The sequence below is a fragment of the Magnolia sinica genome, chromosome 3, assembly GCF_029962835.1.
Source record: "Magnolia sinica isolate HGM2019 chromosome 3, MsV1, whole genome shotgun sequence".
Lineage (NCBI taxonomy): Eukaryota > Viridiplantae > Streptophyta > Magnoliopsida > Magnoliales > Magnoliaceae > Magnolia > Magnolia sinica.
Genome location: NC_080575.1, coordinates 91,061,629 through 91,086,514, shown reverse-complemented (window position 1 = coordinate 91,086,514; position 24,886 = coordinate 91,061,629). Strand labels below are relative to the sequence as shown.

At 40.8% G+C, this 24,886-nt stretch overlaps 1 protein-coding gene across 1 annotated transcript in view; it reads right to left on the bottom strand.

Moving 5' to 3' along the window:
- Positions 1–24,886, bottom strand: part of LOC131240220 (beta-glucosidase 42) — a 96,599-nt gene that overhangs the window by 45,238 nt on the left and 26,475 nt on the right. The window contains exon 4 of the mRNA XM_058238345.1: positions 10,904–10,979. Coding sequence (XP_058094328.1) covers positions 10,904–10,979 — 76 coding nt within the window. The remainder of the gene's footprint in view (positions 1–10,903; positions 10,980–24,886) is intronic.

The window sequence follows — 24,886 nt, the reverse complement described above, 5'->3', positions numbered from 1 at the left end:
TAAGATAATTAACAAAAAAACACAAACCTTGCCATAATCATCTCAAATACCACGAAAACCAAAAGAATATCATGCATAATCCTAGCCAAGGTTACCAACATCATCACACAAGATCATTAAATAAAAGGAAACTAGGATCTAATGTATGTAGGGACATCCAATTAGCATAGGGTAAAGTCTATTTCGAAGTAGAAGGCCTAATACAACCTAGGGTAAAATTAGGGTTAAGGGAATTAGGGAAATATGGAAATTAGGGTTTATGGAATCAAATTGGGTGAAGAGATTAAATGGTTCATAGGTTAAAATGTGCCAATTAAGGTTTTGGATAGAAGGGGTGTAAGGATTTAGGATGAATTGAAAAATGGAAAAAGCTAGGGTTTAGGTAATTTGGGAAAGTAGGAAAGTAATGGATTTTAAGTTTAGGGTTAGGGTTTTGGGAAAAAAGGGGTTTTGAATTTAAGGGTAATGGGAAGCTAATAAGGACAAGGTGTGGTCGTACTTCCAACCCGAGGGGTTCACATGTGTGGTCATATAGTCACATGTGTGGCTTGGGTGGATGGGTTTAGGTCTCTTAGGGTTTGGATTGTAAATGGGTATGGGAAAGTTAGGTTTAGGAGAAGATGAAGATTTAAGATGGGAGAATCGAAGAACTTTGAAGAAAATATCTTGGTGGAGGGAAAATGGATGATGATGTGGGGATAGATGGAGACATCACACCTCTGTTGATGAAGAATTTCCTCACACCAATCTCCCTTCTAAATCACATGAAAGTATCTTCAAATCTCATGAAGATGTAAAAAGAAGAAGAAAAGGAGCAAAGCTTCTTTGTTTTTTTTTTTCACAAAATCCAATTGGAGAGAGGTCACACACCCCTCCTCTTTTTATAGCTCCAAGAAGTTTCAAAAATTACAAATATCATCATATCTTGTGAATTTTAATGAAAATAGCCCTAGTCTAAATAAAATCAACTAAAATTAGGGGTGTACACAAACCGAGCTAGATCGGTTAGCTCGTTCGACTTGGCCCGACTCGAAACTGAGTTCGTCCGAGTCGGGCCCTTTTTTACGGCTAGAAAGATCTTGAGTTGACCCTAGCTCGACTCGACTCGGGTCAAAACTCGGCCCGACTTAATCGTTTTTGTGTGTGTGTGTGTGTGTGTGTGTATGTATATATTTTTTACAACCCTAATCCCATTCCCCATTTGAAAATATGCTGCCCGACCTCAAATTTTCAAAACCCTCTCCCCTTCTCCCTCTCTCCCTGCCTGACCCTAGCATTCAAAACGCTAATCACCTCTCTCTCTCTCTCTCTCTCTCTCTCTCTCTCTGCTCGTCCCAGTCCAGCATGTGAGCCTCCATTTGTCAGATTTGAAAACGTAACACATGCAAAGACCGTTGCCGCTCCGTGTGTTAGAAATTTCAACAAAGCAACCTGTTTAGTGTCCACACACCCATCTACTCCCAAAATCGAAAAAAGGTGGAAGTGTCACTGTCAAATATTTATAGAAATGGGTACATCCAATCAAAAAACGGGAGGTTTAAAATGTACCAGACCTATAAATACAACTATACAGCGTTTGCACCGTTCAGACATAGAAAATAGAAAGCGAGTGTATTCACTAAATAGGGTGGGTGCAAATATCAATCAGGAAAAAGAAAATGAAGGTTTATTTTCTACCTGCAACTAATAGCAACAACAACAACTAACTCGGCTCGTTCGGTAAGTGTTCTCTCTCTCTCTCTCTCTCTCTCTCTCTCATGCTTGAACTTGGCTCGAAAGCTCGAAGCTTGAAATTGACTCGAACTCGGCTCGAACTGGTCCGATTGCTGACTAAGCCGAGCTCGAGCTGAGCCGAGTTCAAGCTGGGTATGCCTGGTGACCGAGCCGAGCTGAGGCCAGCTCAACTCGGTTCAGCTCGATGTACACTCCTAACTAAAATCACTCATAATGGTGTCTAAACATAACATAAACAAAATTACATTATATAAGCTGATAAAGTCTAAGAAAAACTAGTGTGGACGATCCACAATCAATGGCCCGATCATCACGTCCCTCCAATCCAATGGTCTGTATTACTCCATAAAGCAGCCCGTGTGCATCTTCCCAATGTGGGGTCTTCCAGATGCTCACACATGCACATGGGGTCTTCAGCACGATCACGGGTACTCGCCTAGCCACAGGGAAATCGATGCGGCCTGCCTCCTCCTCTGATACGTATGCAAAGGTGTACGTGAAGTGATGTCCTCATCAACATGGCACAAAAGCGAATCAGATCCAGGACCTCTCCTCTTCTCAATCTTTTCTTTCATCTTTCCCTTTTTTTTCTGTTGTTGCAACCCTAGATCTGCCTAGGACTAGTTTCTTTTCAGGAACTCTAGGGTTTCCCTTCCTCGGGCATGCAAAAACCCAACTTGGTTCTCTGAGTTGGATGAATTACTATGTGGCAAGTATTATCAAGCTGATTTGAAGTTCTTGGTGTTAGATGCATTATTGGTGTGGGCATAAGTTGTACCTTATGCCTACATGAGATGACCAGGTGTTTGGAGCTATAAACCTCATTGATAGCTCCCAATCACAAATGGGTGGATGATCTAGGAGAAATACTCGAAGACCTTGATAGGTATCGCAGATTGGTGAGTAGACTTGTATTTAACGATTACACAAGTGGACAAGCATTGCAATGAGTGTTGTTAGCAAGTTACGAGTGTTTCTTGGATGCCACTTTTGGATGTAGTGATACATATTCTAGGGTGTCTCAAGGGGGTGTCAAGCAAGGTATTTAACAACAGTAGCCGTAACGATCGTCCTTATTAAAAAAATGTAAGAAAAAAATGTGAAAATATTGAAAATTAGAAAAGGGAGGGAAGGATGTTAGTGTTTTGTTCCCTACAAGGCCAATGTGTTAATCTTAACCATTGATTGATGATCTTCACCGTAGATCATGATGACCATAGATCCCTATGTGGACATGTCATTAATGGGTATATCTTAAATTGTACATGTATATGGGTTAAAGCAGAAGGATTCCTTTGGTTGTCCTTGGGAACTAGAGATTGGACATGACAGCCACTAGTCATGGAAGAGTTGTATTCCATGGATCTCAATATCCTATTGTTCTATGACCACATAGCAGGTTGTAGGAAAAACCTGTGGTTGCTGTAAATTCTTATGTGGTATTCATGTGAGTTGGGATGGAGGGTTTCTAAAATCAGGTTCAACGACGAATTGGTATGCCTATGCCCTACCCTACATAAGAGTGTAAGTGTGGCATGAGAATAGACTCCTGATATTGATTGGACACTTACATTGGAGGACAGAAAATGAGAAAAATATAAGAAATTTTCAAAAAAAAAAAAAAAGGGAGGATTACAACTATCTATTATTTTTTTGGTTTTAAACATGTTTTATGATAGTGTAATGGTCATTCTTTGGTAAGAATGTTGTCTTGGGCTGCCTGATGATATTATTAACCTGAAAGGCTTAGACTGACTTAAAAAACTCCTATATTTAATTTTCTAATATCTAATATCAATGATTCGATATAAATCAGATTATATGCATATGAATTTAATGATGAGACAATTATATATTTATATTTATATAATCACTTGAATGCTCTCAAAATGGGCTGAAATTTTTCTATCTTTGGGATTCATCCTACTAATGGATATCCCTAACCATTTGACACCATTTTCCACAGAAGAAATTATAATTAAAATTAAATTAAATTAAATTAAATATTGGTTAATAGTGTCAAGTCGATTTGGGACCCACTCGAATCCCCCCAAAACAGACCAAAATTCATGCAATATGTGGAATGCATCCCAATAATGCATATCCCTAACCATTTGACACCATTTCCTTCAAGAATTTTAAGAAAAACATTAAAATTAAAATCGGATAAATAATGTCCATCCAATTTTGAACCACTCAAATACCTCAAAACAAGCCGAAATTCATGCACTCTGTGGGATTCATCCCACTAACGCATATCCCCAAGTATTTTACATCAATTTACTTTAAGAAATTTGAGGAAAAAGTTATTAAATAGTCACTATTCGGTGCAAAAGCAACCCAAAAATACCATAAATACCAAAAAACAGAAAAAGAGATGGAAAAACCACAGATTTAGTGCATGCATGTGTCGATCTAAACTCCATGGATGTATTTAAACAATCTATATTTCAAATATTTTACAAAAATAAAATTAAAAATTAAAAATGAACTCCATAAATGTATTTGAACAATCTATACTTCAAATATTTTACAAAAAATTTAAAAATAAATAAATAAATCAAATCAAATCAAAAAAATGCTGAAAATTATATAAAAACCAACAAAAAATTGAAAATTATACAAACATGGCCAAATCGAACACAAATCTAATATGATTTGGTCAATTTAGTAAGATAATGTTGAATCAATAAATTTGCAGCAATAGAATATATATATATATATATATATATCTTCAATTCTTCCAAAATGGCTTAAAGAATTGCACAAATCTAGTCAAAAATAGGTGGTTAAAAATAGTCCCAAAAAGCAAAAATGTCAACAAGTGGAGGAGAAATATGGAAATTTAGAAAACAACCCCTAAAAGGGGATTGACTTACACGTAAAGCATCATTACGCGATGTCATAATGGATCGGTATGGGCCCGTAATGAACTTTACGGAACCATTACGGTCTAATTTTTTTTAGCATGAGCCGCTACAACCTGTGTTGTATAACAGCCTGTGCCATTTCTGTTACGTAACCGCTATTACAGTCGTTCAGTAACCATTTTTCAATACCTTCATTACAGTGGCTCATATGTGGGTGTTGTTGGGTTCATCCGTTAGGATACGGTTGAGGTCCATATGATCCAACAAGGGATCTACTAGTCTCCTTAGGACACTCTTATGGCCAAGATCTACTAAATTGGACCATCCATGAAGCATTGTTCATACTAGTACCAAAGGTTTCAAATGGTTTTTTATGAGTGTTTTCAACCGTCGATCTTTTTTTTTTTTTTAACCATTAAAATATTTTCATCACATTTGATAGTAATCCGATGGTTGAGATCTTGTGATCCATCACTTGATTTACATGGTAATTAGATTGAGGATGGATGGCCATGTTCAATGGAGGGATGGAGTCAATTTGAGTACAGACTTTCGATGTTGTGGGATTTACTAAAGTGGTAAGGTACCATACTGGCGTCTCTCCACAAAACCCTAATTCCTCCTCGGAATAATATCGTAAAAAATGACCGACTTCGCCATTGCAGTCTGCTTGTAAAAACATTCCCTCTGAGAGTTTTGTCTCTTTCGTGTATACCACTAGCAGAGGTGCAGTTTTTTGCATTAAATAAAAAATAATAATAAAAGAGTGGAGCTAAGCGATTTTTTATTCTTGGGGAGATGATGGTTGTTTTTCCACCCCGATTCACCCTTAACTTAGGGGTTGGGAGTGTTATTATTGGCATTTGTTCAATGTATGCCCCTTCCACTTTAGCGGACAAGGTTTTCTTGTTGGACTGTAGGAAGGTAGATTCCTTACCTGAGGCTAATTGGTTCATTTTTAAGGACTTCCACATGGTGGCACATAGCTTTGACAAGGTGGGGGGCCATCCTCCCAAGCTCTTGGACTCTTAGAAATGCTAATAGATAGCTTTCCAGGAGAGGTTTGACTTAATTATCCTGAAACTGAGATTGCAGCCAATCACCGGCACAATTGGTTTACCTATTACAACTTAGAGAGAGAAGTGAAAAAGAGGAGAAGAAAGAATTCTTGTCTCCCTTCCATGTGTCCACATGTCCAAACATGTGTGTCCTGGTCGGTATAAATTTACCTATCATGCTCGAGACGGGTGGATCGAGGGTTTCTAAATATTAGGCATTCAAATTTCATATGACCCATATCACCACATGCATGGCAAATAAGAAATGCTTTGGATGTGCTTCCTGAAGCAATTGAGTCCTTGATCACAGGGGGAACCGAGGATGAACTAGAGTTATGACTATCGTATCCTATACCTCTTTTCTCCCCCGACCTTTTACCCATACCTAATAATCTCTCTAGCTTTTCTTCTCCTTGGGTACATTTGTAGTTCATGTTAGAATGATGAAACTTCAACTGGTCGATTTCTAATTTCAGACCATGATTAATAGATTTCATATTGTTCAATTCCTTTTCAAGATCTTCATTTTTCTTTGTTAATTCAGTTATCTCATCTCCAAATCTTATATTTTCTCCATTGAGGCTAGAGTTAGCCCTTATTAACTCTTCAACCACATTGGCCAATTTCTTGTTCTCGACCTTAAACTGACCAAGCTTCTTGGTAAGTTCTAAGCTTTCGGTATAAAACTGTTCATAGGCCTCTTGTAAGTCACCATTTTCATCTTCCTCTTCTTCTGAGGAGGAGGATGCATTTTCTTCTTTTACCGAGATGTTATGGTCATTGTTGTCTCCCGTGTCCATGAATTTTGGGAGAGTAGTGGTGGTGGAGGCAATAAGAATTCTCAATGAGCCTTGGTCTCCATCACTATAGGATTCATCATAATCTAATTCTGAATCCTCTGAGTCATCCCAAGTGGTAGCCATTACCTTCCCAATAGATTTACTTTTAGTAGGATACTCGGAGGCAAGGTGGCCATAACCTCTACAGTTATAACACTGGAAATCCTTTGATTTCTTAGTAGATTTACCTATTGGGCACTTGGAATCAAAGGTCTTTCCCTTTCTAAAGTTCTTTCCTTTGCTCTTGTTAAAGAAATTTCTAAACTTCTTAGCAAACAGAGCCATTTCTTCATCTTCTTGATCACTGTCTTCATCCGAATCATGTTTCTTTTGATAAGTTTTTAAGATGGTGTTTTTGGATTTTAAGGGAGTTTTGAAATGTAGTTCATAAGTTTGTAGGGAACCTAACAGTTCTTCTACTTTCATATCATCAACATTTCTAAATTCATCAATGGTTGTGACTTTAGATGTGAATCGTTCTGGTAGGGATCTCATAATTTTCCTACATACACGCAAATCCGAAACCTTTTCACATAGACCCCACATGGAGTTATATATGTCATTCAGTTTTGTATAAAAACTCCATGAAGGTCTCATGCTCTTCCATCTTAACTGGCTCAAATTGGGTTGTTTGGAGCTAGAGTTTTGAGCGCTTAACCATGTAGTCCCTTTGTGAGTGGTTTCCAATAAATCCCACGATTGTTTTGTTGTTTCACACATACATATGCATTTGAATTCTTCTTGAGAGACTACACAATATATGACATTGAGTGCCTTTGCATCACAACTTGACCTTGTCTTATCATAATCAGTCCATAGTGATTATGGTTTGGGTCTTGTGGTAGTAACACCACCATCTGATATTATTTGTTCCACTGGTGTTTGCCAACCATTCTCAACAATTTGCCAAACTGTATGATCTAAGGATCTAAGAAATTTTTGCATCCTTGCTTTCCAATATGCATAATTAGATCCATCAAAGAAAAAAGGTATGGAAACTGAAGTCCCTTCATTCTTAGACATATTTTCAAGCTCCAATAGGATCTCAATCTAGGCAGTTAAGCCTTTCAGGAGGAACCCGCTCTAATACTAATTGAAATTGCGATCTAAGTTCGATAGCCGCTATTTTAAGAGCTAGAAAGTAAACCTAAGTTAAAATTTTAGAATTTAAATTGCAATAGGTTTATTACAAATTACAGAAACATACTAACAAACTTAAATATTAAATGATGTATCATATTCAGCTCAAGCCTAAAAACAGAAAGATAGTGAATCATCATGTGAGAAATTTATCAAACATGTTGGCTGCAATAAAGTTATACATTCACAATCATTCAGTAAAATGAAATCAATCATAGACAAAATTCATTCAACCCATTGCACAAGATGTATAGTGGTTCAGCTATGTGCCTACTCCACTCCCGACTGACTCACTCTCTCCTAGAGTATACCAAATTTCACTATTGCAATGGTTTTAAATCAAGTTTACCATAAACCTTTACAACCTATACAAGGTTCTACACATTTTACACTCGTTGATGGCCTACACAAGGTCTTAGAGAGTTTGGATCACAAACTCAACAACAGTCCTACACAAGGACGACCCTACACTTGTCCTAAACAAGAATAAGCCACGTACTCTCCTGCCAGAGGCCTACACAAGTTCTTAGAGTGCGAGTTTGGGTTTCAAACTCTTGAGCCCAAATCTCCACAAGAAAAGGGTCAACAAATGGACTCTTATACTAAGACATACCTAGTTGGATGAGCCCCATGATAGTGCCTAGTCGAGGATGCTTCGTCTTGATCAAATCAGCTCCTCTCCAGCTCCCACGAACAATACCTTGCATAGATGCGCCAATGCAGTGCCAAGGTTGGGAGAAGGGTTGGTGAACCTAACTTAAAGATGAAGGATCTTTAGGGTACAGGTTAGGGTTCTCCAAAGCAAGCATTTAATGGCTTTTAAGACAAGGGATTTGCCTTTAAAGATCAAGGTCAGGACCATTAATGAAAGCTAGAGTTCATGATTCAATCCGAGCTTTGAACGCTCATTAATCATCTCTTAAAGACAAGATTGAATGATGAACTCATGACAATGGAGCTTGGGAAGAAGGATTTAGCAAGGGGAAAACACTCTCTTAAGGCTCTTTGTGTTTCTCATCTCATTGCAAAGAAAGCCCTCTTTAGGTTAAATAGATAGGCTTGCAACGATTAAAAAAATGAGCAGATATCAAGCAGTTCGATAGGATCAAGGCTAACTCTGATGGGATCGAGCAAAGTAGAATTTCCAGCTGAAATGTTGTTGGACAGATTTTGTGCTTCTACTCGATGCCATCAAGTGGTCTTCGATGCCATCGAGTGGCTCTTTGATCCCCATCAAGCAGCTCAGAAATATAGGTCAAAGCTTGCCGAACAATTTTAAGTTGTCTACTCGATAGGATCAATTGGGTGTTTGATCCCATCGAAACCCCTCGAGGAGCACTCGATAGGATCTAGCTCCAATCGAACAAACTATAAGATCAACTTTTCATATGTTCTGTTTTACCCAGATTTCTCTCAAGTCTTTCTTCTAACTAACAAGAGAAAGGTTATTCCAATTGAGTTTGGGCTAGCTAGAGAGGCATGATTTTGGATTTATCATGGTCATAGGATTTGAGGAGGCCAAGGCACTTCATCGTTTTCCTGTTTCTTCAAAGCCTTGAACGTCGATTATCTTCGAGTCTTCAACCTTCAACAATCCATGGGACTGTCTGAACTCGATGACACACAACTCATGTTAATTGACAAAACACTGCATTTACATAAAACTCCTATGTACAATATTCTAAATAGGTAGAATTCATCTAATGTAGGGGCATTTTCACACCGAGCTCGAGTAGGGTTGCCTGTGGGATGCAGGGGCACCCTTTGGGTGGGCGGCTCGTGTGCGGCGGGCCCCATCCGTGTGAGGCAGGTTGCTCGTGTGAGGCGATACCCATGTGATATGGGGCCCACAAGGGGGGTTCAACCGAAGTCCTAACCCATGCGATGTGGGGCCTGGGCTACGAGATAAAGGGATTAATTTGCCATGTTCTATTAGTTCGAGCTTTTAGAGCAAGTGGTTAATTGTCCTGCATCATCATCTCACCTATGCATATTCCTAATCATTATACACCATTTCTCTCAAGAAATTTGAAAAAAAATAAAAATTAATAAGTTTGTTGAATAGTGTCAACCCAATTTGGGTATACTTGAATGGCATAAAAATGGCCTAAAATCCATGCAAACCGTGGAATTCATTCCACTTATGCATATCCCTAATCATTATATACACAAATTCCCTCAAGAAACTTGAGGAGGGGAAAAAAAAAAGGATGAACAATCTCGTCTCAAAATTCGGATACCATTGAACGACTTCAAATTCGTGGAATCCATGGGATTCATCCCACTAATGCATATCCCTAATCACTTATACCATTTTCCTAAAGAAATCTAAGAAAAGAAATTTAGAAAAAAAAAAACTCATCCTAAAAGAGGGCCTTTTTTTTTTAACAGTGACAACTGTTACGGTTGTCACCAAACAATCATTTTCAAATTGAGAGTTATTTTGATGCAAATTGGACCGGATCTTTATTCATACATAATGCATTATTTATTCAAATAAGCATATAAACAAAATAAACGTGCATGATGATCCAACCATCAATCCATCCATCCTAACCATCCATCCATTCATCCCATCCATCCATCCCATACATCCAAACATCCATCCATCCATCTCATATCCATCCAATCATCCAACCATTCCATCCATCCAGCCATCCATCCAAACATTTTTTAATAAACACATTTTTGGCGATATCAATACATTGGCGACATATCACCGATACACTGGTGATGTCGCCTAGAATTTACACAATCGAAAATATTAGCAATACATTGGCAATATTGATACATTGGGGATTCAAGCGACACCTGGAATTTATGCAGTAAAAAATATTCACGACATATTCGCGATATCGATACATCAGTGATACTTGGCAATAAATCACTGATACCTAGAATTTTTTATACTACTAGTGTTTTTGGGTATCGCCACTAGTGTTATCAGTATCGCCAACCTGGAGATACGGATGATATCAGGGATATTATCGTAATATTGAGGATACACTTAACAATGCCTATATTCATATTTTAGAATTTTCTTTAGAACCCATGACAGCTCAGTGAGTGGCCAGATTTGAAGCAACCACTGGCAAAAGAACTACCTCAAACTAAGACCCATCCAACATCAAGTCCAGGAAGGAAAAAAAAAAAATAATAAAAGTACTGGAGCTACTTCATCACAATAAGGAACAAAAGCATTAACCATACAACATACATTTGACATGGAAAACCATATAAATGTCAAAGGTCTGTGCAGTACCAGGGAAAATACGAGACCAAGATATGGAAAAACGATAAGCTCCAAATCCCAGCTTGGCAATAAGGTCCACATCCTCCTGTATGAAAAATATTAAAGTCCTTAAGAAATCCATGAATGAAAGATAAGGGAACCAAAATGCAAGGGAAAAAAAAAAAAAAAAAACCCATAACTACGATATAGTTGCATACATAATTCACCACGTCATATAAATTAGAAAAAACCACTTGCAGAATTTACAGTTTTCTCAGGGCAAATGATCCTAGTTCCCACTCCTTTTTATGTCTTTGGATCGATAGTCTTACAGGCTGTTCAGGAACAATGAAAACATTGACAAGAAATAAACTTCCATGGATATCTACCTTTACCTGTTTGAAAAAAAAAAAAAAAAAGTATGAATGGAAATTGGTTTTCATTTCTAAGGTTTTATTCAAAATGTTGATATCGATTACTTTCAAAAAGGAACCGGTCAAATGTAGACTTCCAAGGTTACCAGAGAGTTCTCATCATTTGACCATTGTCATTAGAACATTTCCTTGGGAAACTACACTCTTAACCAAACAACAGAATAGTGTTGGATTTCACAGTTCTCCATTTTTTAAATATTCCATATGGGTTTTCCATGTCTACATTTTGGATTCTCTCTATCCAAATATGCCTACTAGTGTCCGCTCCTCAAAGTGCCATCTCTCAAAAGAATCAGAAAAACTGAACAGACGTGAAAAGAATGGATAGGACAATGTTCAATCCACTTTGGGCCCAACAACATATGGGTTGGGGATAGAAATAACAGTCGCTTAAGTGCACTATATTTTATGACAAAACTAATTGATGCAGGACCATAGTTAGCAAAACTCCGTGTTTAAAAAATAAAATAAAAATGTATAAATGATTAAACATTAAAACTCCTATTTTGAAAGATAGGTCAAAAACTCATTCTTTTGGGAAAATTGAATTAAACACGCTTTTTTCAATAAAATATGTTTTAGTATTAAAAATAAAAAGACCTTTTGGGGGCAAGTCAAAAAATAGAGATCGGTGGTCGCCACCTATTAAAATTGAGTAGAACGTGAAAAATTTTAGTAGAGAGGAGAATTTATTCAAGGATTACTTGAAAAGGAAGGATTTGTGAGAAGCAACACCCCCCTTTTTCCGCCGCACACATGGAAATTCGTATTATTCATTACTATAAAAATTCTGTTATATCAACCAGTTGGACTACAATTTATAGTCCACCTAGCAAATAACTTATATTCTATCATGTGCATGCAGCATCCAACCCGTCCAATAGGTTGTGCTGCCCATGAGGATCAACTTGTACAAAAATCAGCCACATCCACTCATGTCATGGACCAAACTAGTATTTTGTTATTTATCAATGGTTAGAATTGTTTTCTATGGTATGATCCACCTGATTAATGGATAGGGCTGATTTTTGTACAAAATGATCCTCATGGTTGGCCCAACCTATTAGAAGGGTTGGTTGTTGCACACAGTGTTCGAAATATCGATACCATCGGCCGATATTATCGTTATCGCACCCCTGCGAGACAATACAGTCACGATAACCCCCGGAAGATACCAAAAAACTCAAAATCCAGATATCGGCCGATATATTGTCGCTATCGCACGATATTTTGACGATATCACGCAATTTCCTCTCCATTATTGTCAGACATCGATGTCATCATCCGAAAAAATCGGGGAAAAAAAATAGAGGGTGGATTTCGGTACCTGTAGAAGAGATCGCCATGATCGGAAGCTTCCATTTGGTGGGCCATTCGAATTGAAGCGTCATTCCTAGGTTATCGCAAATAACATCTCCGATTTTGGAGAGAAATCTGGAGACATCCAATGAGATTTGGGAGATATTTTAGGGTTCTGGTTTCCGGAACCCTCTCTTTTTGAAAACCAAAGGCCGTTCAAGCCTTTTTTCTCGGACGCGGATTAGCTACTGACAGGTTGAGTAGCGAGATCGCTACTGAAGTGACGTCACCAAGTTACGTGGGTCCCACCATGATGAATGTGTTATATCCACACGGTCCATCCATTTGGAGATATCATTTTAGGACATGAGTCAAATAACGAGAGAGATAAAATTCTGTAATGGACCCCACTACAGAAAATAGTGGAGAAAGTGACATACACCGTTGAAACCTTCCTAAGGTCCACCGTGATGTTTATTTGAGATCTGACCCATTAATAAGTTAAAAAAGGCATTATAAAAGGGGAAAAATATATCAGCTTAATCGAAAACTTTTGTGGCCCTCAGAAGTTTTTAATGGTGGGCGTCACTCTCTCTACTGCTTTCTGTGGTGGGGTCCATTGGAGCTTTGAATCTTAGTCATTCTTAGGCTAATGGCATAAAATGTTCTCTCCAAATTAATGGACGGTGTGGATACAAAACATACATCATGGTGGGGCCCACGGAACTTGGTGACGTCAATTCAGTAGCGAGTCTCGCTACTCAGCTAATCCGCGCCCTTTTTTTTATTGTAATCGAGTACGCGCGCACGGCGCACCACCAAACTGTGTTAACGTCACCAAGTTCTGTGGGTCCCAGCATGAGGTATGTGTCATATCCAGGCCGTTCGTCCATTTGGCGAGCTCTTTGTAAGGCTTGAGCCGAAAAATAAGACAGATCCAAAGATCAACTAGACCACACTGCAAACAGCAGTGGTAGATTGAACGTTTACCATTGAAACCCTTTTAAGGGTCACGGAAGTTTTGAATCAATATGATATTTATTTTTCCTCTTCATTCAGGTCAGGTCTATGTGACCTAATTAACAGATTGGATAGAAAATAAACATTATCGTGGGCCCTACGACCCAGGGAGGTTTCAGCAGTAGGAATTTTCCTACCCACCTTTGCCTTTAGTGCGGCCCACTTTAGTCTTGGATTCTGCTCATTTTTGCTCTCAAGTGCTAAAATGATCTCAAAAAATGAATGGACGATGTGGATTTCTTACAAACATCACAGTGGGCCCCACATAGGTTTTGAGCGAAGGAACTTGGTAGCAGCGCCCCACCCCCAGTGTGGTGGGAAGTGGATCCCCTAGTGAGCAGTGTACTTTGTAAACTTTGTGGGCCCACTATAATTCATGTATTTTATCCACTCCGTCCATCCATTTTACCAGATAAATTTATGGTTTGAATGAAGAGAAAAAACTATTATTAGCCTGAACCAAAACTTTTGTGGCCCACTAATGGTCTACCTAATTATTGGATCTGTTTTATTTTTTAGATAATGTCCTGAAATGATATAGAAAAACGGATGAACGGGGTTGATACTGAATATAGTTGTCTTAGTTCAATCGGACAGCGCACAGCTTGGGACCTTATACAAAGGAAATTTATTATGTACACTTCTTTTTTGAAACTTAATGATTTAAAAGTGTGTATTAAGGGCTTTTTTAACAATCCCCAAAGTTTCATTAAAAAATTCAACCATTTTCCCAATGTTTCCCCACGTTTCCCAAAAAGTGCGATAAACTATGCGATATAAACGATATATCCCGTGCGATAACCGATACGTATCTGTATCCCAAGGGTGCGATACATTATGCGATACCGATATTTCGAACACTGGTTGCACATACCTAATTGAAGGGAAGTTATTCGCTGGGTGGACCATAACTTGTGGTCTAACAAGTTCGACTTGAGACATTCTTATCTATATATGATATAGAGAGACATATATGCATAACCATTTTTTTCATTTCATTTTTCTACTCTAAACACTATTAAATCCAAACTTTTCATTCGCCGAATTTTTGGCGTTTCTTTTTTTTTTTTTTTTAACAGTATTTTTAACAATCAAGACCAAATTAAATACGAACATTTCCCGTATCATCTTTTTTATGTTTTTTGTTTTGCCAATAACTTAACCCAGATCACTTGCTTCAACGCGTTTCAAAGGAGCCTTGCTTTGTAGCTAGGAAAGGAGGAAGAAGGGAAGATTTGGAAATCTATGGAATTGGAACACAAACTTTTGGCATCTAAACACATTCAATCGCACAAAAGCAAGCCTTCTCTTCTTAATTCTTTCTTAATTTTTTATTACAAAAGCCAAAGCTACCTGAAATTCTAGAGAATTCCATATTGTAGACCTCATACAAATAACCCTAATAACCTCTTGTGATCCCCTAACTAATCCTAGGTAATTAGTTTCTAGTCACAACTAACCCCAACAAACCCAAAACTAACTCTAAACTGCCGTTGTAACTTCCTAACTATCAACCAACAACCAAACCAACGCAAGAAGAAATTTACAAGAGTACCCCCAAACTCCAAAATTTAACAAAAATACCCAACTTGACCTCATTTGCCTCATATGTGCCTCACGAGGCCCGCCCATGGCTAGTGTGATCCAAGTCATCAAAGTGAGCCATGGCCACGTGCTCACATCAGATAACTATGTGCGGGACCACTCGATCATCACAAGGTTCCAAGATTGGACCCCATATGCTGTCCAATCGAAAGCAAAGCCATCCAATTGACTTATGGATCACACAAGATCAATAAGATAGGATTTTTAGCCATCTGATCAATTGGATTGTGGAGCCACAAGTCCAATCGGATGGATTGAATGCATGAAACAATTGGACCGTGCAGCCCACAAGTCCAATCTTTTCCTTTTGAAGGCTTTAAATGCAAACCATATAAGAAATATAGGCATTTTGTACAACTGTACAGCCCCATAGTGCCATATGATTGCATATAGAGAGTTTGAGCAACATTTGGAGTCTTTTCTTGTTTCTTTATTTAGTTCTTTCCTTGTCTTATTACAAAGTGATATGGGAATAGTTTGGTGTAATTAAGGAGAGATGATGTGAACCAACAAGAAATAAGCAAGAGATTTTGTTATTGAGTGGGATTTTTAGGGTAAATATGCCTATAAATACACCATGCATGAGAAACAAAAGGAAACAATATATATTTGATTGATTGAAAACCCTATCATTTCCTGTGAAAGGAGAAAGTGACTTTCTAGAAAACTAGAGGTAAGCCTCCTCTAGTTCATTCTTTGTCATGAGACTTCACAAACTTTTCCTTCACTTCATTATTCTTTGTTACTCCTATGTTTCTTTGTTTGTGTTGATTCATTGGATATGGAGAGCTCAAGGTGAAGATACTATCCGTCCATGCAATTAGAATCTTCAAATTTATGAAAAGGTATGTTCCCTATACTACTCATAACTTGGACTTGAAACTATTACGATGTTTAGTTTTGATCCCCCATCAATAATCCACTACTCGAGGTTAAGTATGCTTCTCAAGTACCATATGATTGCACATATGGAGGGATTTGAGTGGCATTTGGAGTCTTTTCTTGTTTCTTTCTTTAGTTATTTCTCTCATTACAAATTGGTATGGGATAAGTTTGATTTAAGGAGAGATGATGTGGACCAAAGACATGATAAACAAAAGATTATCTAGAGCAATGGCTTGACAGAGAAAACCCGACATTCGTGAGAAGATCTTCTTCCCAGCTGTGGAAGAGAGGGTTCGAGGTTTGAGATAGGGGAGTCAAGCAAAGAGGAGGCAATTGTGGGTCAGATAAGGGTTATAAGGAGGAAGGTAGGAGAGTAAGTCTCTTGGGCTAGAACTAGGTTCAAGGTTGTGGGTAGGTTGGAGTATAGGATAGAAGGGGTGAGAGGGGGTAGAGGATCTATGATGAGGAGGGCCTCGGTGCTGAGCGAGAAGGTTAGGAATGTAAGCGAGGGGACTCTCCAACGGGATGCATTGAATGCAATGAAGTAGGTGAAGGGGAGGAAGAGGACTGTGAAGGGCGATGGTTACTGTCGAAGGGAGGAGAAGGAAAGGGGATGAAGGGGGCGTTCTTATGCTCCCCTTTCAGAGTTTCCTACCCTATTCGTGGAGTCATTTCTGGAGGATTGGATGCGGTACAAGTTTACGGTCTTTGGAAGAGTAGGGGTGGTGAAGGAGGTGGTTATTCTCATTGACCGAAAATCATTAGCCCCCCGAGGATTCGCCTTTGTCTGCATAGTGTCAATGGAAGAGATGGCTAAAGCAGTGGTGGATCTCCATGAGAGAAGCAACGAAGGGAAGAGAATCTCGGTCTAGCATGCGATATATGATTCTGGGGAAGTCAATAGCAAGCTATATAGGAAGGAAGGGGGTAGAGAGGCAAAAAGGTGGGTGGCAAAGGTGGAAGGGGTCGATGAAGAAGGGTTGAGGGGGGAGGGAGTGGTGGAGAAGCAAGGGTTCAGGTGTCTACGATCCTTGAGGGAGGTTGTGGTTCGCATGGGCTTGGTTGCAAGAGCATCTGTGGATGTCATAGCGAAGAAGGGAGGTGATGGCTCTTAGGAAGGCTACAAGTGGATTTGGGAGGACGAGTCAGCAAAGACTTTAGTTCAAGTGGACCCAAGGGTGGTGGAAGATGCAGGGGAGTTGTTGCATTGGTGTGTGGCAGTGCAGACGAAGAAGGAGACAATGTTGCGGAGCGTACCGCTTTGTTGGTTGCTACTTGTGACTTGAAGGACTTCTCGATGAAACCCATCAAGGCCAATGAGGTGTGGCTACCAGTGAAGTCGGGGTTAGAAATTAGTCAGCTCGTCTGCTCAAGTGTTGGGTTAGTAACCTTCTTATGCAAGTAGTCTGAGAGGTCTGTTTAAGAGAGGGAGGAGGTTTGTTTCTTGCTGTGGGGCTTTCTGTTGAAGCTCCACTGCTTGGAAATCTTTCGAATGGTGGGCTTGTGTCTAGGAGAGGTGGTTACCAACGACCTTGAGACAGGCAAGGCCGAAGGTCAACATTGCTAGGATCTTACTAGGAAGAAGAGGGCAGTGGGGATCTGGAGGTGATCACCATAGTGGTTGGGTCAACGAAAGTTCGTTTCAAGGCGAAGAGGGAGGAGAGTAAGGGGTATCCATGAAGGTGGGGAGAAGTTCGAAAGAGCAAGGAGGAAGGAGAGAGCCGGACGCAGAGGTGCAATGCAAAGGAGAGTGAAGAGCACCCAGTCCTGCTCTCGCGATGTTTTGGAAGGGTGGGAGAGGGCATGCGCAACATTAATTGGTCAACAAGTGGTTGTCTCGCAGGTGGCATGCAAAGGAGCAACACATGTGGGTTGTGATGGTAGGTCGGCAGAGGTGATTGAAGGCTCTTTCGCAGCCTTACACGTGTGCACTATGCATATACCAACAATAGTTGAAGAGTGGACCCATGGTGGACATAATAGTGTGGGCGGCATCATTTTCTCTTGCTACGTGGAATCAGAGAGAGAAGAGTGGTCATCAGTCGCTTAAAGAGAAAAGGCATTGGCAACTTGGTGGTGCCTCAGGCCAAGTGTAGCATTGGGTTGTATTAGAATTGATAGATGGAGAAAAGGAGGATGAGCGATCAACACCATGCGAGGTTAGCAGATGGCGTGGTGCCAAACCCGAATCTGAACCAAAGAGAGGAGATGCTGCAAGGGTAGAGAGCTTGATGTGTAGGCAGGAAGGTGATTTGATGGCGATAGGAGTTAATGATTGTAAGAGGCTTGGAACTAAAGTTAAACATGATCCTAGTAAAGGCAATGATGCTTTCCACGTTACACTGACACATGGACTCGAGGCGTTGGGGAAGCTGACACATACTCTGGGTTTCTTGACTCTTGCACTTGTGTCATTTGTCTCACGTGTCAAACCTCTTCTCCCCCTAGTCAGGCCACATGTTTGGGTAACACGAGTGACTGCCCACCTTTTATTTTGTCAATGGGTTCTCTAACTCAAAGGGAGTTCCTTGAGGAGGAGCAAAAGTGCCAGCAAAGTACCCAAGCTTTTATAGTTACATGGGATGGCGAGGGTCATGACCTTATTCTCTGCTTGGAGGAGACTTATGGGGAATATGAGATCTCATCAGAGGGAGGATCAGATGCTGATCAGGACATGGGGAATCATCTTACGAAGCTGCTTCCTCTCTCAAGTATCTCTGCTGGAACAGCTGAAGGGTCGTTGGTCAAGGATGACCAAAGAAGCGAGGAACCGTTGGATGTGACCCCACTCCAAACTTCAAAGGATCAAACTAGGGAGTTGAGCAAGCTGCAACATCAAGAAAGGGAGGAGCAATCTGCAAGGGCATCTCGTTTTGTGGGAGCAAGAAAGGGTATATAAGCCATCAGCTAGAGACATGAGGTGGACGAAGGATGCTCTAGGTCAAGTGGAAAGACTGGTGAGAGTTACTTATGGGGACAAGGACAAGGACGTGAGCGCTTTTCTTCAGTTTGTTGATGTGAGGGGTAGTCAAAAGCTTCAAGTAAATATTGTGGCAAGATCCAGGAAGTCACCTAAGGATTGGAGAGAGCTATGCAATATGGAATCTTCCATTAAGTATGACTCAGATTGTAAAGTTTATGCTGCGAAGAGGGCAAGAGGGGCAAAGCTGAGTTGGTCGTCCAATGAAGATCCTATCATGGAACGTGAAGGGCATGGGGTGCAAGGATAAACAGGTGCAAGTCAGGGATGTTTGTCGAAAGGCTAGGGTTTAGTTGGTTTCGTTTCAAGAGCCGAAGTTGCAGCCATTCGACTATAAGCTGCTAGACCCGATTTGGGAGGTTAAATATAAGGATTGGGTTGTGTTGGATTGGTTTCACTATAGGAATTGTTATAGTCTAGAATAAGGAAATGTATAGCAAGGAAGATTGTTGGGTTGGTTCCTTCACTATTGCAGTCGTTCTTACGGAGATTGCATTGGGAATCCAAAGGATGTTTATGTTGGTTTATGGGTCATGTCAGGCTGTTCAAAGATCGTTGTTGTGGGAAGAATTAAACTCTATCCAAGCGAGGTGGTCGATGCCATGGTGCATGGGTAAGGACTTAAATGTCATCAAGTTCTCTTTCGAGAAGTTAAGTGGGAGCCACATTCCTAGCAATATGAGAGACTTTTCGAAGTGAGTTCAGCAAAATAATATGCTAGATCTACCGATGGAGGGTGCTTCCTTCACTTGGACAAATGATCAAGACAAACCTATGTCCCATCTTGAGTTTCTTGACAGAGAAGTGTCCTCTCTCTAAGCAAACCAGATTGCCTAAATCAGTCTCAGGTCATAGACGGATCCTTCTGGAATCCAAGGATGAAAATTAGAGCTTGAGCAATCGTAATTGGAGGTGGAGGGCTTCTATAAGTTAATTCAAGAGTGATGGGTTTCCTTCTAGGTGGAAGGATATGTTGGTTTTAGATTGAGCCAAAAGCTAAGACTCTTAAAGGAAAGCTAAATGTGCAGAAGGAGGAGATCCTCGAGAGTCGGGAGGCAAGGGGGAGAACTTCAAGAGTTAGACGTCGGGGAGGAAGGGGGTATGATTTCAAAAGACATGAAATCTAGGAGACTGGAGTTGGTTCTAGATTAACCAAGGATGAAATGGAGGCAAAGATCTAGAGCAGTCTGGCTCAAGGAAGGTAATAAGAACACCAGGTTTTTTCATAGCATCGCTAATGCAAGCTCGAGAAGTAACAGAATTGGATCATTGTTGTGAATGGCAAGCGGGTGGAAAAGAATCGCAAATCTGTAGCTCTAATGCTTAATTCTATAAAAATTTGCTTACTAGCAAAGGTTGGAAACAGCCTCATCTAGACAACTTGATAGTTCAAAAGTACATTCGCTCTTCAAGCTAACACTCTTGAGAGGCCGGTTACGAAAGAAGAGTTGAAAACATTATGAATTCCCTTGGAAGGGATAAGGCTCCTGGGCTAGATGGCTTTCTTTCAGTTATTCCTGAATGAAGTCAAGAGCGACATCATCAACTTTATCTCGGATTTTTTGAAAGGGATCATACGTCGAGGGAATTGGGGGCATCTTTTATTACAATCATCCTGAAGGTCGAAGGAGCAGAGCATTTGAAAGATTTTAGACCAATAAGCCTTTTACAGGGCCCCTATAAGATCTTCGCAAGGTCCATGCTTCCATATTTCGAATAGTTTTTGCAAGCATAATATCAAAAAATCAAGGTGTTTTTATGGCTAATAGACATTGGATAGTGCATTGCTAGCCTATGAATGTATAAGCTATAGACACAGAGATGGTAATGTGGGTGTGGTTTGTAAGTTAGACACTGAGAAAGCTTATGTCCATGTCGACTAGAGATTCCTATATTGCACGTTGGAAAGAATCAGTTGCAATCGGATATGGAGAAGCTAAATTCAAGATGCATTCGACTTCCTTCTCAATATTACTCAACGATTCTCCAAAAGAGCTTTTTAGAGCTTCTAGGGGGTTATGCCAAGGAGATCCGATCTCCCCTTTTTTGTGGTTGTGGCTGAGGTGCTTAGCAAGATGCTCGAGAGAGGTTGAGAGATTGGTATGTTTCAGGGGTTTAAGGTGGCTGAGGCAGGAATCTCGGTTTCCAACCTTAGTTCATGAATGATGCCATTCACATTTGCAAGGCGGATGTCTTGAAGGTGGACAACTTGTGGAAGATTGTGAAATGTTTTGAAGTTGTTTCAAGCCTAAAGTTGAATTCCACGATATGGAAAATGCTTGGTATTTGGATTCCCTATGAAGAGGTGCATCAATTAGCAAAGACTTTTGGTTGTAGCTAGAGCTGGGCATCGAGTCAAGTCGGACCGAGTTAGGGTTGACCCGGCTCAATCCGGTTTTGAAATAGGCCTGAGCCAAACTCGACCAAACTCGGTACCAAGTCCAGCATGCTAGACCCGATCCAAGTCCGGGTCTGGCCTAGACTAATCTGGACCAAGTCTGACCTGGTCAAAAGTACCAAGTTGGGCCGAGTTGGCACCGAATTGGATTGAGAGATGAGGGAGTGGAGAGGGGGGAGAGAGAGAGAGAGAGAGAGAGAGAGAGAGATTGGTGGGTGGCTGTTGGGCTTGGAAGAGGAGGGAGGGAAGGAGTGGAGAGGGGGGAGAGAGAGAGAGAGAGAGAGAGAGAGAGGAGGGTGGTGATGGTGGTGGGTGGCTGCCGAGCTTGGAAGAGGATGGTGAGGGAGAGAGAGAGAGAGAGTTTGGGATCAAATCGGGTGCGGTGGGTAGGGTTAGGGTTAGAGATACTTAGAAATTAGGATTTTTTACTATATATATACTCAAATACGAGTCGAGTCTGACCGGATCGAGTTTCGGGTCGAGTCGGGTCAAGTTATTGGGTAACTCGGACTCAACTCGATTTGGGTTCGGATTGGGCGAAGCCTACTCGGTTCGAACCAACTCACCCATTTAATTCGGACCGAGTCGGGTTTGAACGAGTCAGACGAGTCGAGTCATCTCGTGCCCAGCTCTAGTTGTGGCATTAGGTCATTTCCATCGACTTATCTTGGTTTGCTCCTTTGCAATGGTAAGCCCACAAGTCATCTGTGAGACAAGGTGGTTGAAAGAATAGAAAGGAAGCTCTCCATATGGAAGAGTCACCAATTGTCTTTGGGACGTCACTTAACATTGATCAAGGCGGCTTCCACAATTATGCCTCTTTATTTCATGTTTCCATTTAGATGGCCTTGATCTGTGTTGCATAAGCTAGAAAAGCTTAGGCGAGACTTCTTATGGAGTGGTGCGAAGGAGGAGAAGATATTCCACCTTCTGCAATGGGAGGAGGCATGCAAGCCTTGGTTGAAAGAATAGAAAGGAAGCTCTCCATGTGGAAGAGTCGTCAATTGTCTTTGGGAGGTCAATCAATCCCTTTATCTCATAGCCCAGGCCCCACATCTCATGGGTTAAGACCTCGACCGAACCCCCCTCGTGGGCCCCAAATCGCATGGGGCCCTCCTCACACGGGCCGCCCACCCCAAGTGTGCCACTACATCCCACAGGCAACCCCACTCGAGCCGGGTGTGAAAATGCCCCAGCGTTAATAACCCCCAGTAAGGAATCTCGAACGAGACCTCCCCCTCTAATACCAATTTGATGCAAGACAATTAACCACTTGCTCTGAAAGCTCGAACTGTTAGAGCATGGTGAATCAATCCCTTCATAACCCAGGCCCCACATCTCATGGGTTGGGACCTCGGCCGAACCCCCTCGTAGGCCCCAAATCACATGGGTACCACCTCACACGAGCCACTCGCCGCACATGGGCCGCCCACCCTAAGTGTACCACTGCATCCCACAGGCAACCCCACTGGAGCCCGGTATGAAAATGCCCCTACATTACGATGGCTAGTGAATACGAGACTCGACATGGGGGATGGTGGATCAAGGATATGTTGCAGTATAGAGTTTTTAGATTGTGGAAGGCTATTTTCTCCATGACCCCCGTGGCCCCCAAGTTCAAGGAGTGCCCTTTTCCATGGGAGATGGTAGTCGCATCCGTTTTTGGGAAGATTTGTGGTTAGGTGGTCATGCGATAAATGACGTTTTCCCAAGGTTACCATTATTGAACTAGAAAGGAATATTCCGGTAGCTCATTGTTATTCTTGGATCACTGATGAGGTGGAGTGGGTGCCCCGACATTGGAGGGACCTTCGTGATGAGAAAGTAGTTGATTCCATTAGCCATTTAGAAAGCCTTAAGCTCGTTGTGCCTAAGGTGATGGAGGAAAATTCCATTATGCAGTGTGCTCATAGTTTGGGGAGGTTTTCAGTTCGGTCCTTTTACAATATGCTTAGTCAATCCACATCGGTCGATCGTCACAACTATTGGTTTTGGAAATATGGGGCCCCCTCAAAGGTTGCAACTTTTGTTTGGCTGGCAGGAAAAGATGGCGAAAACCATGGAAAATCTCATTAAGAGATCTATGGTGCTCCCTGATATTTGTGTTGTGTGTATGAGGAATGTTGAATTCTAGCTCAGGCCAGTTCGAGCTCGATCTTTCGAGCCGAGTTCAAGTTCGAGCCTACAAGTTGAGTTCTAGTTTAGGTTTTATATATATATACACAAAATATTTATACTAAGTGAACCTGATCTGAGTTGAATCGATTCGAACCAAGTCAAGTTCCGAGCCGAGTCGAGACGAGTTCAGTATAGCTTGAACTCGGTTCAAAAATTCTTCAAGCTCAAAAAATCAGCTTGACTCAACTCAAACCCAGTTTCGAGCTGAGAGTCGAGTCAAGCGAGTTAACCGAGCTAACTCGGCTCGTGTACAACTCTAGTTGCAACCACTCTCTCTCTCTCTCTCTCTCTCTCTCTCTCTCTCTCTCATTTGAAAAATGAGCTAAAAAGGCTCTCCTCTCAATAAACGAGCCTAGAAATTTTGTTTTATGACACTTTAATAAATGAGACTGGAAAAGGCAGTTTTCTGACATTTTAATAAATAAGCTTGGAAAAGGTAGTTTTCTAACATTTTAATAAATGAACATGAAAAGGCAGTTTTCTGACATTTTAATAAATGAGCATGAAAAGGGGTGTTGTCTTTAAAAAGGCTTATTTGTTACTCGAGCAATGTCTGATGCTTGATACACGGGGTAGTCAGAAATTGTACACGTGGCACCTCTTGATTGGTGGACACTTGCTAAAAAAATCTATTTAAATATTTTTTTAAATAAAATAAAAATATGTTGAATGGTTGTATGGATGGTTGGATGAATCAGTGGGATGAATGGTTGGATGGAAAAGATGGTTGTATGATCGGATGGATGTAGATGGATGGATGGTTAGTTGGATGGGATGGTTGGATGGAGGGATGGACGGTTGGATGGATAAATGGCATGGATGGATGAACGTATCTTTGAATGTTTTGATGGATGGATAGATGGGATGGATGTTTGGATGATTGGATGGGATGGATGGTTGAATGGGATGGTTGGATAGATCGATGGGTGGATAGATGGGATGGATGGACGGATGGTTGGGATGGATTGATGGGATGGATGGATGAATATTTGGATGGGATGGTTGGATGGTTGGATGGTCGAATGGATAGATTGATCGATGGGATGGTTGGATGGGATGGATGGATGTTTGGATGATTGGATGGGATGTTTGGATGGTTAGATGGGCGGATGGATAGATTGATCAATGGGATGGATGGTTGGATGGGATGGATGGATGTGTGGATGGGATGGATGGATGGTTGGATGCTTGGGATGGGAATGGATGGATGGTTG